At 38.6% G+C, this 14,597-nt stretch overlaps 1 protein-coding gene across 2 annotated transcripts in view; it reads right to left on the bottom strand.

The window, feature by feature from the left end:
• Positions 1-443: 443 nt before the first annotated feature.
• The window catches only part of pparab (peroxisome proliferator-activated receptor alpha b), a 39,037-nt gene continuing 24,883 nt past the window's right edge, over positions 444-14,597 (bottom strand). Inside the window, exons 4-7 of one of the 2 annotated variants that reach the window (XM_087798200.1) lie at positions 11,731-11,869; positions 6,606-6,805; positions 6,086-6,542; positions 444-4,571 (exon numbers count right to left, since the gene is read on the bottom strand). In XM_087798200.1, coding sequence (XP_087654326.1) covers positions 4,327-4,571; positions 6,086-6,542; positions 6,606-6,805; positions 11,731-11,869 — 1,041 coding nt within the window. In that variant the 3' untranslated portion in view covers positions 444-4,326. The remainder of the gene's footprint in view (positions 4,572-6,085; positions 6,543-6,605; positions 6,806-11,730; positions 11,870-14,597) is intronic. The other variant, XM_087798201.1, reaches the window with a different exon arrangement.

The following is a 14,597-nucleotide window of genomic DNA, read 5'->3' as shown; positions in this document are numbered from 1 at the left end:
AACTTTGGAAGAAGAAGGCCTGAAAACAAATGTGTCTGTGGTATCCCTTGTGTTGCCCTTGGTCGTCTATACGGATAATGTCAAATTTCCATAAAATTACAAATAAATCCAGTTATTGTTCCCCATATGACAGTTTATATTTTCAAATAATCCTTATTAAAGGGTTTTTGTACAAGTTGGTAAAAGTACCACAGATCAGTGACTTTACTGTAAAGCTGAAAACTATGTTCAAAGTTTAATTTTTTTTTAATTAACACTTATTTTTAACTTTCAACAGGAAAAAAATTGAATTCAAAGAGCAAACTTTCAACTATTTAATTTTGTTACTTGGTCTCATGGTTTCCAAATTGTTTAGTATAAATATCAAGTGCAGGAAACACATTGGAATCATTTCAAGATGGAGATTATTGCGCCGCAGCGATCGATAAAAACGAAATGATCGATTTTATTCTTAAAACCATTTAATCTCGAATCATCCCATGAAGTCATGGACTAGATTTACATTCATCACACATTTACAGAATTGTTACCACGCAAACGGTACACAACCACAAAACGTAGCAACACAAACAAATCCAAACAAAAACAAACATCTAAAAAACATATCTCATCCCCACATGTATAGTCTGTCAGGGTTTGTAAAGTTGAGGTGGTTTTCATTTCTATTGTCGTTGGTGAGTTGTAAGGCAAGAAGAAACCGAGGGAAGGTACGTTTCTAAGTCCTGAGCTATTTCGACTGCATTTCCCTGATTTTTTTTTTTCTTTAAACAAAAAAAAACTCTCGTCAAAACTAAACGAAATAAAGACAAGTTCATACTGAGTTCCCTCTTAGGCCGGGGTCTAGGACTTAAAGCTACTACAGGGAGGACATCGTGAATCTAAGTTGTGCACGCGTCCTTCAGGGTCGTCCCGATTACTGTAATTATTTTTTGGGGTTTCTTAAAGAAGATTGTCACGAAGAGCACAATTCTAAGGATTTGCAGGTTCAAGTCAACGACAACGAGACAGCAGATCCAAACCTGCTTAAGAGCAAATCTCCTGGTTAATAAGTCGAGAAGAAGTTGAGAGGTCTGGTCGGTTTCAGCATCTTTTTGCCTTTTATCTTAATCCACTGCTGAGGTTGTCGACCATCTCCAGCCAAGGTCACTCACTCTATGGAAGGTGATTGAAGGAAAAGTCTACCCATGTATGGTCGACCCACCTGTAAACCTTTGACCATTTTCTGGACACAGTACTGGACGAAGATGAAGAGTTGCCTCAGATTCAACAGAATCCATCCTAGAAGCTCAACCATAACCTTCTGACTCTCGAGCATTAGCCTTGAACCATGTCAGCCGAATTCCCGAAGCTAGCACATCCCATCACTCTACGGTATCAACCGTATTTGGTCTTTTGGGTCTTTCGAAAACCTCTTCAAGAAACTCAAAGTCCAGATTAAGCTAAGACGCTCGTTCAGGAATCTTGTTTGGACGACCAAGACGCCCCATCTGAGGGACAACCATGCAGGTGTATTGGTGAGGGTGGAGCCCTCAACTCAATCTCTGGTTCGGTGGCTAAGGCACAGGCTGTGAGAGATCGCCCATCTGGTTTTCTCCACAGCTAACCCGCGGCGGACGGACCGTGACATTCATCGGGACGAGAGCTAGCAGGAAGTCTGGTTAATCTACTTGCGGCAAATGCATGATGAAGCAGCAATGGTGAGCGCGAAGGGGGGACGATTAAAACTCCAATTATACGATCGTTGATGGTGGATTCACAAATGATGCACACAGGACAGAAAAACGGCGAGTGTTCTTCAATCGAAAAATCTGGTCGTAGATGACCACACTCGTGGTCAGAATGTTAAGGGAACCGTGCGAACGACCACAGTGGTCAGTCTGACTGAGGTATGGACACGAATGTCCCTGTCAGAGACCGAAATCATGTTGTGCCTTCAAAAGATATCGTGGTACCCTCTGGACATTTCCTACCGTCGGGCATCCAAAGCTAATTGCATAGCCAAAAATGCTAACCTCCTTAGTGTAACCAATCGAGAGAAGGAATGACAAGATACTTTCCGAGATGATCTGAAGGAGTGAAAATGGCCAAGTCCGAGAAATTCTAGTGTAAGGAAGAAAGAAAAGGTTCTTTCTACATACAGTATATAGACCTGGACGCTAGGAGTTCTAGAACCTCAACACTCAAGGGAACGCAAAGGTTCTAAAGACTGGCCAACTTTCTAAGTGTTTTCATGTCCCAAGTCTCCAAACTAGGACCGTTCTACCTCCAACCAAGAGGTACTTTTTCCATACTAGCACTTGAATGAGGTGAACTTCTGCTCTACGATAAATGCTAAAAAAGCCCTACGACAAAAGTTGCACCAGAACCCGTGTTTGTGTGCATCACATCTGTGAATCCAGAACATCTGCTTAGATCGACATTGGTGTCTCGATAACAAAACAACTGATACTGCAATTTGTCAATACTGCATTATTTAACTGATGCATTTCTAAGTCGTGTCCAGCAGAGGCAGCGGGCTACGAAGTACAACCGATGCTAACCGTTGTCGGAAACCGAGCTAGCAACAGAAGGAATGTCCTCTCTGCGATTGAGCGGATGTTCCTATTGGCGAGCACCTCCCGACCCTTCAATATCTATTTACAATTCTTCGGATTTGTACTCACAGGAATATAGTTTCATAGAAAAATATGACACTATCCAAACACAGCTGTGAAGCATTAAACAAATAAACGACAATTGTACAGTTTCAAGGGTTTCACAGCAGAACAGGAATATTTGTACCAATTCAGGGATGATTTATACACATTATATTTACAAACTCTACTGTATGGGCGAACCTCAATTATCTGCATTTACTAAACATTTAATATCACAAAAAAACTTTGATTTTTTTTTTTACACCATTTCCTTTAAATAACTTTTAAATTTTATTTTGATTATAACTTTCTATCATTCATCGTTGGAACTTTCCTGATAAAGATTCTGTTATTTTACTGTTTTTGTTTACGTTTTAAGTTATTTCAGTATTGTCTTAGAAGTTCAACTAATTTAAGATATTCAAAATACAGGTTTAATGAATTGTTTTTGTTTTTTTGACCATCCAATTAAAGTTTAACTCAATTAATTTAACTTTTTTAATATATTGATTTTGAAATCTGGTTAAACACTTTACATTTTTCATGGTATAAACTTTGACTTTCGTTTTAATAAATATTTTAGAATTTTTTAAACATTTAAAACAAATTTTAATTAAAGGGTTATCTGTTTGGTGTTGTAAGGTGATATTACGTTAGCATCAGCTAGCATCGAAAATCTCAGAAAAGTAGTTCATTAGCAACATTAGCTGATTGGGTGCTAACTCGCTAATGCTAACCGGGTTGTGTGACACTACTATTCATATAATATCGTCATCTTTGTGCATGAAAAGCCTTAATTCTGTTTGAATTTTGCTTGTAAAATCAAATCAAAAAATCTAAAACATTGTAAAAAAACAACATCATTTTGATCAGTCATCAACATATAAAACAAAGTTCATCGGAGCACGTGTGAACTGTGGAGTGTTTGGAGCGTCTCAAGATGAAGATCGGTCGGTGCATAGTTGAGCATCATTGCTGGTTGGCTATCACGAGCTGCCGGGATCTGACGTCCGAAGTCACTTGGGTGATGGCGAGTGATGAATATGGCTCTTTGAACGTCAGTAGAAAAAACATGAGGAGAGGGTTAAAAAAATTAAAAAAAAGTTGAGTCGTGGCTTTAAGTGAGGCTGAAATTCTATGAGGTGACATCATCGATATCAAGGTCACGTGGCCACCATACAGTTTAACTTATATTAATTAAACTCAAATTTCATTAAAACACTTTGTATTTTCTTATAGCAATGAATATTTTTTCTTTTAATATTTATTTTCTCTTTTAATTTTGACTTCAGATTCAATAACGTTGAGCTTAACTGTAGAATTCCAACAATCTTTTCGTGGAGTTAATAGAATCCTTACTTCTTTTCCTACTTTCTTATATCTTTCCTTTACTAACTGGACTCTGTATTTCTAGATTACCTTTCCGAAAAAAAACTGGCGACAAAACTCATAATAATCTCCTTTAAATGGTAAATCTGTGACGTTCTAATCCAGGAAGTAGAATCCAGGCTCCGTGGAAGTAGTTTCAAAGTAAAAGTGTAAATAGTCCGTGATGACGAAGGTTGATTGTCAGTAGAAAGTAGCTTGTTGTCGTCAGTTAGCACGCCAGCTAGCGTGCGGGCGAGCTCACGTGATCAGTGCATGATTTGAGCTGGTCTTGAAGTGGTGCGCCCCCTAGTGAGTCCCGGCCTCAGTACATGTCCCTGTAAATCTCCTGCAGCAGCGGATGCAGCGCCGTGTCCTCCGTCTTCTTGATCTCCTGCACCAACTGAGCGTGCTCCGTGACCAGCTCCCGCAGGTCGGCCAGCTTCTGCAGCAGCTTGGGGAAGAGGAACGCGTCATCCGGGTGGTTGGCCAGCAGGTGGAGCTGCAGCACCTGCACTATGTTCTCCTGAAGTCTCTCGATGTGTCCCACATCCACCAGCCCCGGACGATCTAGAGGAGAGAGAGAGGGTTAAGTCCAGGGTTGGAAATCTGTTGATAAGTATACTGTAAGTATGTATCACAATACTATATATCGTGATACTGTAGTAACAAGGATATATTGTGTAGTATTGTCGAATACCTGACTCTGGTGTTGCAGAATTTACAGACCACATGACTCTTGACGAAGTCGTAACTGCTTTCATTTGTTTTCAAATCAAAATATGTCCAAACATCAGCTTTTAAAGCTGATGGAGTCACTGTATCCCCTTGTTCTCAGTCATCGCAAGGATCTTGCAGGATTTAATTGTTCCTTTAACTTTATAGATTATTAAACACTGTGAATATGTAAATATTTGCATGTTAATCGAAAATATATGAAATATAAAATTCTATACATACTTTAATTTTTAAAACCATTGCTGTGTCTCAAATCGCATACTAGCGTACTCAAAGTTAGTATTTTTAGTGTGTTAGTGCGTCTCAATTCTTAGTATGTGAAATTTAGTGCGCCATGCACACTAAATTGTCACTAACACGCCCAGAAAACTGAGCATGGTTCGATGGACACTAACCACCCTAAACAGCCGCCATCTTAATGAGGTTTTAAACGGAAGTTACGTCATATATAAATGCATATATATGCATATACTTACAGGTGCATTTTCCGCAGCAGTAGGAGGATGACACGTCTTCGGTGCTGATACCAGCTTAAATATCTCGCGAATATTTCAATTCTCATATTTTTTATTTATTTATTTTTCCAAACTTGCCAAACGTGCTGCCAACAGGTGTCGGCGATAGCGTTCAAACAGCTAGATGAAACATCGTTAAATAGAAGTAGAAGAAGAAGCTGTCATGTGATCTCCGGTTAGTGTGTAGCAGCAGTGTTTGATTTGAGACATACTATCTGTGGAAAATTTGCGTACTAGTTAGTACGTACACTAAACTGATGCATACTAACTTCTGGTATACTAAGAGTAGTATGCGATTTGAGACACAGCACATGTCATTTTAAAAGCTAAATTAATATAAATAAATAAGTATTTTGTCTTTTGAAAAAAATCAATATGATGCTGTTCAGATTTTAATTGTATATATATTTTCTTATGACACAGGATCTCGCAGGATTTCATTGTTCCTTTAGCTGCAGAGGATGCTACCATCTAGCGGCCAGAAATGTAATTGCAACACTAAAATAAAAATTTGGATGAATATTTGCATGCTCATTGTAACTTATTTTCACTTATTCCCTTATAAAAAAGGAATAATAATAATAATAAAAAAATAATAATTGAAACAACTATGATAGCAAAAATATGATTTGATATACAGTATATGCTGCCATCTATCTGAATATCTGAATATGAATTGAAATATAGACAATAAAACAACATTAAAAAAATGAGACATGATCTGAAAGCCAACTTTCCTTGAAAGTTTACACCTCGCTCTTGTATATCGATACATTAGCGTGAAAACATTTTGTCAGTGTATCGATATTCCCTCAGGTGTCCTGCTCTCACCTCCACAGCAGATGATGGCGGCCACGAACAGAGCCAGGTCGCTGTCGTCCAGCTCCAGGGCGTTGAACCTCATGGCGAACTGGAACTTGGGCTCCATCATCTCGCTGAACGGTCGCCGCAGGCTCTTGAGGAACTCGCGGGTGATGAAGCCGGCGCCGTACGCCACCAGCAGCCCGTCCTTGTTCATGCAGGACGCCAGCATGGCGAAGAACGCCTCGTGCACCCCGTACTTCAGCAGGGTCACCTGGTCGTTCAGGTCCAGGCCCGGGAAGCCGGGGATGGACTTGGCGAACTCCGTGAGCTCCGTGACGGTTTCAACGGAGGTGTACTGGCAGCAGTGGAAGATCCGGACCTCCGCCTCGCGGCCCTTCAGGGTCTCTGCGGTTCCCACCATCTTGGCCACCAGCGTCTGCTCGGCGAGGTGCAGCGTCTCCATGTCGTGGATGACGAACGGCTGCTGAGAGAAGAAGAACACGACCGCTAGAATCGACGCTCACGGCGGGATTCAAACGCGACCCACCGGAGTGCTGGTCTTCCCGGTCAGGACGCTCCGAGCTTTAGCTTTGTTCATGTTGAAGTTCTTGAGGTAGGCCTCGTAGATCTGCCGGGCCAGGGTCTTCTGGTCCGCCACCTGAGGGTCTTCGACCACCCGATCCACCGTCACCATCTCCGCTTTCAGCTTCAGCTTCTCCGACTGCGGCATCCGACCGAACCGGATGGCTGCGGAGGTCACAGAGAGGTCAGGTCAGGAGGTCACTCAGAGGTCAAATAATAACATTTTAATTGGTGGAATGAAAATATAATAGAAAAAAACTTTTTTTTTAATAAATACTCAAGTAAAGTTAAGAAATATACATTATTTACTAACTTAACATGTTTATTTGAAACTATTAATTTAAATTTGAATGTCTAATCCTTATTTAATTTAATATAAATTGATTAAATACACTATAATTATGTATATATAGTAAAAAGAATTGTCAATAAAATGTCTAAAAGTCACAATACAAAGCGTTGATAACAATGGTTCATAGAAAGAGGCTTGTGGGGGTTCTTATTACTTCGTCCACTAGGGGTCGCCACAGTATGTGAACTCACGTTGAACTGAACGATCACTTGAACGTCACAACAACACGAGCTTAAACACAACTTTGTGCAGATTGTAGCAGACGTGTTTTTCTTCACACACAGACTGATCCATTTAACTAATGAGATTGTCTTCCTAGGTAGGGGGCGCTGATTACCCTGTAGACAAATAATATTGATCTACAAAAACACTATATATACTATATATATTCTGATCTACAGACCAAAAGATTATGACTGCTGGATTCTATATAGCATCATCAGGAAGTACAAAATAATATAATAAATCATTTAAATCACAACAATTAAAAAAATTAAACGCTCTTATCTTAAAACTTTTTGTTGTTATGCCTGATGCTGACGGTATTTTCCTTTTAAGATAATACAAGATAAAACAAGACAAGATAAGATGGAATAAAATGAGATGAAAAAGGAATGATAAGATCAAACAAGATAAGATCAAACAAGATAAGATCAAACAAGATAAGATCAAACAAGACAAGATAAAATAAGGTAAGATAAGACTAAACAAGGCAAGATAGATCGATAGATTGATTGATAAGATCAAACATTAGCTATAAAGATGCAAGACAAAATAAGGCAGGATAAGATCAAACAAGATAAGATAATATAAGGAAAGATAAGACAAAAAAGACAAGATGAAATAAGGCAAGATAAGCTATAAAGACGCAAGATAACATTAAATTAGATAAGATGAAACTAGGCAAAATGAGATCGAATGAGATCAAAAGAACAAGATATCACCAAATAACACAAGATAAAAAAGGCTAGTTATTATACAATAAGACAAGATAAGATAAGATAGAAAGGCAAGATGTATTAAAACAAGATAAAGGATGGCAAGGCAGGACAAAATTATATAAAACGAGGCAAGACGAGATAAAATATCATTAAAGGCAGGATAATATAGGATAAGATATAGAGGACAGCAATGTGAGGAAGGGCAGGATGAAATAAGAAAATATATTAAATAAGAATAACAATTCAGAACAAGATCAGGTTAATAAACTCATTGCAAGAAGAACAATTATGGAAGATCATACAGAACAAAGGCAAGTAAATAAAATAAACCAAATAATGTTTATAGATTATGATCTTCTCTAGTTAATCTTTCTCTTTGTGAATTTGTTTTAGTAAAAGTATTCTTCATTTAAAATAATTTTAAACTTATTTCAATGATTTCAGTCATTTGTTCCTCAACCAGGATTAAATACAGAAACTAAAAAGTCGTTATTGCAGAACGTCTCTCCACCACTAAGCGGCGCTGAAAGTTTAAGGACAACGAAGTGATTACAGCCAAAGGGGGGGTTTCCCGTTTTTTCCTTGCAGTGTCGCAGGGACAAATCCAGGTGAGAGCGGGACTGAGCCCGGATTAGGTCCCGAGCCAGCAGACGGTCTGAAGCCTCCATAGATTACTGGAGGACTGAGCCCTGCAGATTACGAGCGGAGTGAGTGACGTCCAGCGCTGGTCCGGTGTGGAGGGGGTTCCAGGGGTCCAGGGGTCGAGGCGAAGTGCTGAAGAAGCGACTCGCATGAAGGAGGATTGTTGGTCATTAACACCCCCGTCACTGCTGAGATGTTATGAATGTGTGAGGACTGGTACCGATCCGTGAGGCATTTTTGTAACTGTAATTTCAGTTCTATTGATTCTATTGATAACTCTCTGTTTTGTTTTGAATAAAGCATCAGTATCACCCCTAGTCTGAAGTACATCTTGCCTCACTGGCCACACACAGTTTGTCCAATTAAAATCAAATGAAACCCACCCTCTCCTCTGTCACCACAGGTGTGCCCCAGGGCTCCGTCCTGGGGCCCCTTTCTCTTCATCATCCATCTCCTTGGCAACATCTTCAGAAAATGTAAGACCAAGTTTCTCTGCTATGCCGATGACACCCAACTCTACCTCACCACCTGTCTTTCCTGAACGTTCTCAGTCCTCAAAATAAAAGTCTTTAGCAAAAATATAAATTTATATTCATTTGGAAAACGATAACTGAGTTAATTTTTTTTTTTTATTATCGGCTTTGGCTAAACTCAAAGGGCTGGTGCAACATTAATAATCCATGGTTAAATGCATATTTACTGCATGTATAGATACTAAATAAAATAATTATTTACCGTCTTCAAGCTCCTTCTTAAGGGCTTCATAAGCCTTCACTCTAACCATTTTCTGGAATAAAAATAAATCAATTCACCATTAATAAAACTTGTTGCTGATAAAGGAACTAGAAAAATATAGAAGCAATATTCCGCATGAATATCCATTTACTTTTTATAACTTTCAATAATATATAATTTTACTCATATATATTTAACGTATATATTAAAAAAAATAATTAGGTTTTAATTTGCCGTTTCTAGAGAAAATCGCGCAACGGTAGTTGATTTCCATTCAAAAAAAAAAACGTTTAATTCATTTGCCCTGATACTGCCGTAGGTCGTTTTTGGCTAAAGACTTTTATTTTGAAGACGGAGAACGTTCGATAAGATAGATGTCCTTGAGGCCATGTTACTTCATGGAGGTTTTCCTGAGGCCGTCTGACAAATGAGAGAGTTTTTCCTGAGACCTGATCATTTATTTCCTGAGACCTGATAATAATAAGACATGACCAACTTTCTGTGGGACTGGACGATGTCCCAAAATGTACACCGTACAAGACACATGTTCAGTCAAGTTGAGTAAAAAAATGAACCTGTAAACTTCCATTTGCCATTTTGTCCGGGAATTTAACTCCAAGATTAAAGCGGTCCACGGTGCGGACATGGTTCAAAACCACTGCCGTACATTTTTCTCATCATGATTCTCAGGAACATTATTGTATCTTCTCCAGGACTAAGAATCTCTTCACGACTTTCAGGAAACTCTGGATTTTTTCCGTCAGCGGAAGCATCAAGAAGTCTGCGGTAACATCAACTGTCCGTCGATAACAATCGGAGGGACGAAGATCTGGAATTAGCATCACCATGTTCCGACTCTCTGACCACAAGAACTCCGAGGATCCGGTTCCACACTTCCACGGCCGCTCTCGTGTGTCCCCGACACCGGAGACGATCGGCTGAGTGGACACTTCACGATCGAGAGACGACTTCCTTCGAGTCCGCGGACGATTCCTGACGTAACAAGAGATCCTATTGACCCGCTTGACCTTGAGCCACGCTCGGGTTGTCTTGTGAATGTGTTGCGGAACACGTTTGAAACCCGGGACAGCGAGGCCAGGGACGGGTCAGTGGGCCATGTTGTGTGTTTACACACTGCGAACAGAGACTCCAAACAAAGACGAGCGTGAGACGCCACTGGATGTTTTTAAGTGTCTTTTTGGACGAAGATGAAGACGAAGACAACTGAGCTCCAGTCGCTACATTAAAATGAACAAACATTTTTGTCTATAACTCTAACTAGGAACAGATTACTCTGAAATAATTACTAATACATGTATGTATTGTGGTGCATACTAGTCTACGGAAACATATCGGCCAATCACAGAGCGTTGTCAGACCAGGAAGTGAGAAAAAGAAGTTTACATTATATTATAGGAATCTGATGCATTTTACTAAAACAAAGAATAGAAATCAGTTCTGGTTTAAAGATTCTAACTTGACAGAAAAAGAACACAAATATAAAATTTAAATTAGATTTTTTGACTATAAAAAAATGCAAAGCATTACTGTAGCATGTGACATCATCATTAGGCGACACTTCAGTGCCTAAACTGAGGTTGTGTCGCAAATCGCTGCACTTAATATTTTGATGAGCAGTGTGCGAAAATGTAGTGCGCTATGCACACACAATTGGCGCACTCAAATGGCCAGAAAATTAAGTGTGGATCGATTGACACTTTCCACCCTCAACGGCCGCCATCTTGGTGACGTAGATGAAGCTAAACTGAAGCTACGTCTTCTGACGACAATAAAAACAACAATAATAACCCAATGAAACACAACTTAATAACTTGATTCTATTGGTGAAAAGTGTTGTCAAGTGTCGGTGATAGAGTTCCAACCAGTGTTAAAAAGTAGAAGAAGAAGAAGCTGTTGAGTCATTTCCTGTAAGTGTGTAGCAGCAGAGTTTGATTTGAGGCAGTACTACACTGTTTAAAGTAAGTGCACTGTCTTACAGTGTACTGTAAAGCAATGCACTTAGAGAAGTTTGTGATTTGAGACACACAACCAGGTCACAGTTCACAACTACTCAATATAAGTTCTGCAGACACTACGGTGGCCCTGACGACCAAATGACTCGAATAAAGAAAAAAACCACAACTAGGGAACAAACAACACAATAACTAACTGACGAAGAACAGAAACAAGACCACAAGCTCTGATTTGAAAGATAGCATCACAACAGGGGTCAGAGTTCCAGACAAAGACAGTTTCAAAAGATAAATAAAAAATCACAAGTCGGAATCAAACGTCCCTGAGTCGTGAGGTACATGTCGGTGCAGGATCGAGTCCAGATAGTTTATCACTTCCTGGTGTTGAGACTTGGCAGGAACACAATCGTGCGACTGAGTCGACACGTAACACAACACCCGACTCACCGTTGTGGGACATGCCCACCGAGAGGCACTTCTGGAAGCGGCAGTATTGGCACTTGTTGCGGTTCTTCTTCTGGATCTTGCAGTGGCGCTCGCACTTGTCGTACTCCAGCTTCAGCCGGATCGTCCTCCGGAAAAAACCCTGGAGGACCAGGAGCAGATGGTGAGGACTCGGAGCGAAACCAACGACCTCAGAGTAGCTACGACAGGTCAGACCGGGTCTAGGAATGTAACGTCAAGTCATCTGCGAGCGCCTGTTGCCGGGTCGACTTACAAAGGAAGGAACCAGATCCATGGATTCCTGAGTCAGACGACGTTATAGCTGAAGATCTTCTTCAACAGACCATAATCACAACTATTTAAAGTTAATATAGTATGGATTAAAGATCCTTATCTGAGCCTCTTATCCTTAAGGATTCATTCAATCATATCATCCAAAAAAACTTGCTTCAATCAGAGGAAAAAATGTCGATATCCCAAAAAGGAAAAAAAAAAAATAATAATCCCCTCTCATAAAATTAAAGAATATATTTTCAATTGTTGCTCGAACCAAATATGGTCAATAGAACCAAAAGTTGCTTTTATCCAATTTTGTAAAAACCATAAAGAAGTAAAATATATATAGTTTCAATAATAAAAAGTTGCTACGATAAAAAACATTTAAAATAAAAAAATGATATGTACAATAAAATAAAATACATTTTCTTGATGCTTGAATCAAATATTGTGAATAAAATAAAGTTTGCGTTAATCATAAATATATTTTCAATAGCATTGCCCAATAAAAGTTAATTAAATCAAGAGAAAATTGCTATGATTTAAAAACACATTTTTAATACAAAATCCTAAAATTAAAGAATATATTTTCGATTGTTACTCGAATCAAATATCATCAATAAATTAAAAAGTTGCTTTAATTCAAAAAGTATTTTTTACAATATTGATTAAAAACACATTTTTTATACAAAATCCTAAAATTTGGGATTTTTTTTCGATTGTTGCTCAAATTTCATTACAAAATCCTAAAATCAAGGAACAAAATTTGAATCCAAAAAATTGTTGCTTGAATCCAATATTATTGTCAATCAAATAAAACCTTTGCGTTAATCATAACATTTTTTTTTTAATAACCCCCCTAAAAAAATAAAAATAAATCAAGTGAAAATTGCTTTGATTAAAAACACATTTTTAACACAAAATCATAAAAATCAAAGATTATATTTTGAATTAAAAAACTTGTGGCTTCAATCAAATATTGTCAATCAAATTAAATAAAAAATCGTATTTTCAAGGAGAAAATATTTGAAATATCTTTATATAGTCATTAGAATATAATTTAATGAACTGAACTAATGAAATACTAATGAATTTAACAGTTTTTTCTCATTTAATTCATCTTTTTTTTAGTTTTAATATGGAAATTTTTGTCGGTATCACTGAATCCTTCAAATAAAAAAACTTTGAATCGTTTTTGTTCTTGATTGAAGGAAAAACTTTTACCATAAGAATGTGGATGTTTTTAAAAGACTTGAGTTAAGACATTTATTAACTTAATGCTATTTTGACTGACGACCACGGCGTCAAGGCTCAGGTGAAGACTGGATGTCGTAGCAGCAGATGACCGGACAGTGATGCGGGATCTTAACTCGGGGCTGGACTCATGAAGGTGACCCACCAAACACTCGGGTGTCTGGTTCCGTACTCTCGCCGTCACAAGGTCAACCAAACGGTCTGGAGCTCATGAACCGAAAACCCTCGGAGTTGAACCGAGTTCCTCCGCCGAAAAGAGCTCACGGAGGATTACTTATGAAACCTTGTGAGCGCCGGTTAAGTAACTCTCACCCACTGACCCCGGCTGTCCTCACGCGCTCGCGACACTATTTTTAGAAGAAACGTCCGACAGAAAAAGCTCTTCGATGCCAAACAGGCTCTGAGCCAAGGCCTCGTACATGTTGTAGTCAAAATAAACGTGGTCAGCTCACGTGAAAGTCACATGACCTGGTCTATTTCCTGTTCAAAATTAACTTTATTAGTCAAAAGATGATACAAAGTTGCTCTATTATTAGGTTTATCATCAGAGTTTAGAGAAAAAATGTATTTGTTTGATGCTATATCAGAATTTAGAACTGCTATTACATCAATTTTGGGAACATGTTACCCCCCGGCAGGCTTTAAAACACAGGGGCCAAAACACATGTTTCCATGTGGACTGTGAGAGCTGGAACAGTTAACGCGACTCAAAATTCATGTTTTGTCATGAAGTCTAGAGCAGAGATCTTAAACTTGAGGCCCTCAGGATAATAATTGAATTTGTGTAAGAGCAAGAGTGAGCAACTATATTTCTTCAGGGGCCAATTATTCACTGGAACTGTCATGAAGAGCTTTTACGTCACCAAAAAGATGAACAAAAAATAAATAAAAATGACATTAATATGGGAGGAAATCTGCTAAAAAACTAAAACATAATATTAAATTTAGATGTATCCCTTTTGCTGTCTCTGGGTCAAGGTGACCCTAACGCCCGACAACAAATGTGTTTGTGGTATCCCTTGTGTTGTCTCTGGGTCAAGGTCACCAGAAGGCGCGTAAACAAATGTGTTTGTAGTATCCCTTGTGTTGTCTTTGGGTCAAGTTGACTCAAAGTCAGGAAAAAAACAAATGTCTCGACATGGAGACCACACAAGGGATACCGCAAACACATTTGTTTTTGGTCCTTCGGGTCACATTGACCCAGCGACAACACAAGGGTTGAATATTGTATCAATTAATATACATAATATTTAAAAACAAACCATATATAAATTATTTGTAAATATGATGTAAAGGCAATTTAATAAAATATATAATTTTTCACATTTTCCTTATTAAAG

The sequence above is a fragment of the Callionymus lyra genome, chromosome 8 (assembly GCF_982586985.1).
Source record: "Callionymus lyra chromosome 8, fCalLyr1.hap1.1, whole genome shotgun sequence".
NCBI classification, from domain to species: domain Eukaryota; kingdom Metazoa; phylum Chordata; class Actinopteri; order Syngnathiformes; family Callionymidae; genus Callionymus; species Callionymus lyra.
This window is presented reverse-complemented; position numbering and strand designations above follow the sequence as displayed.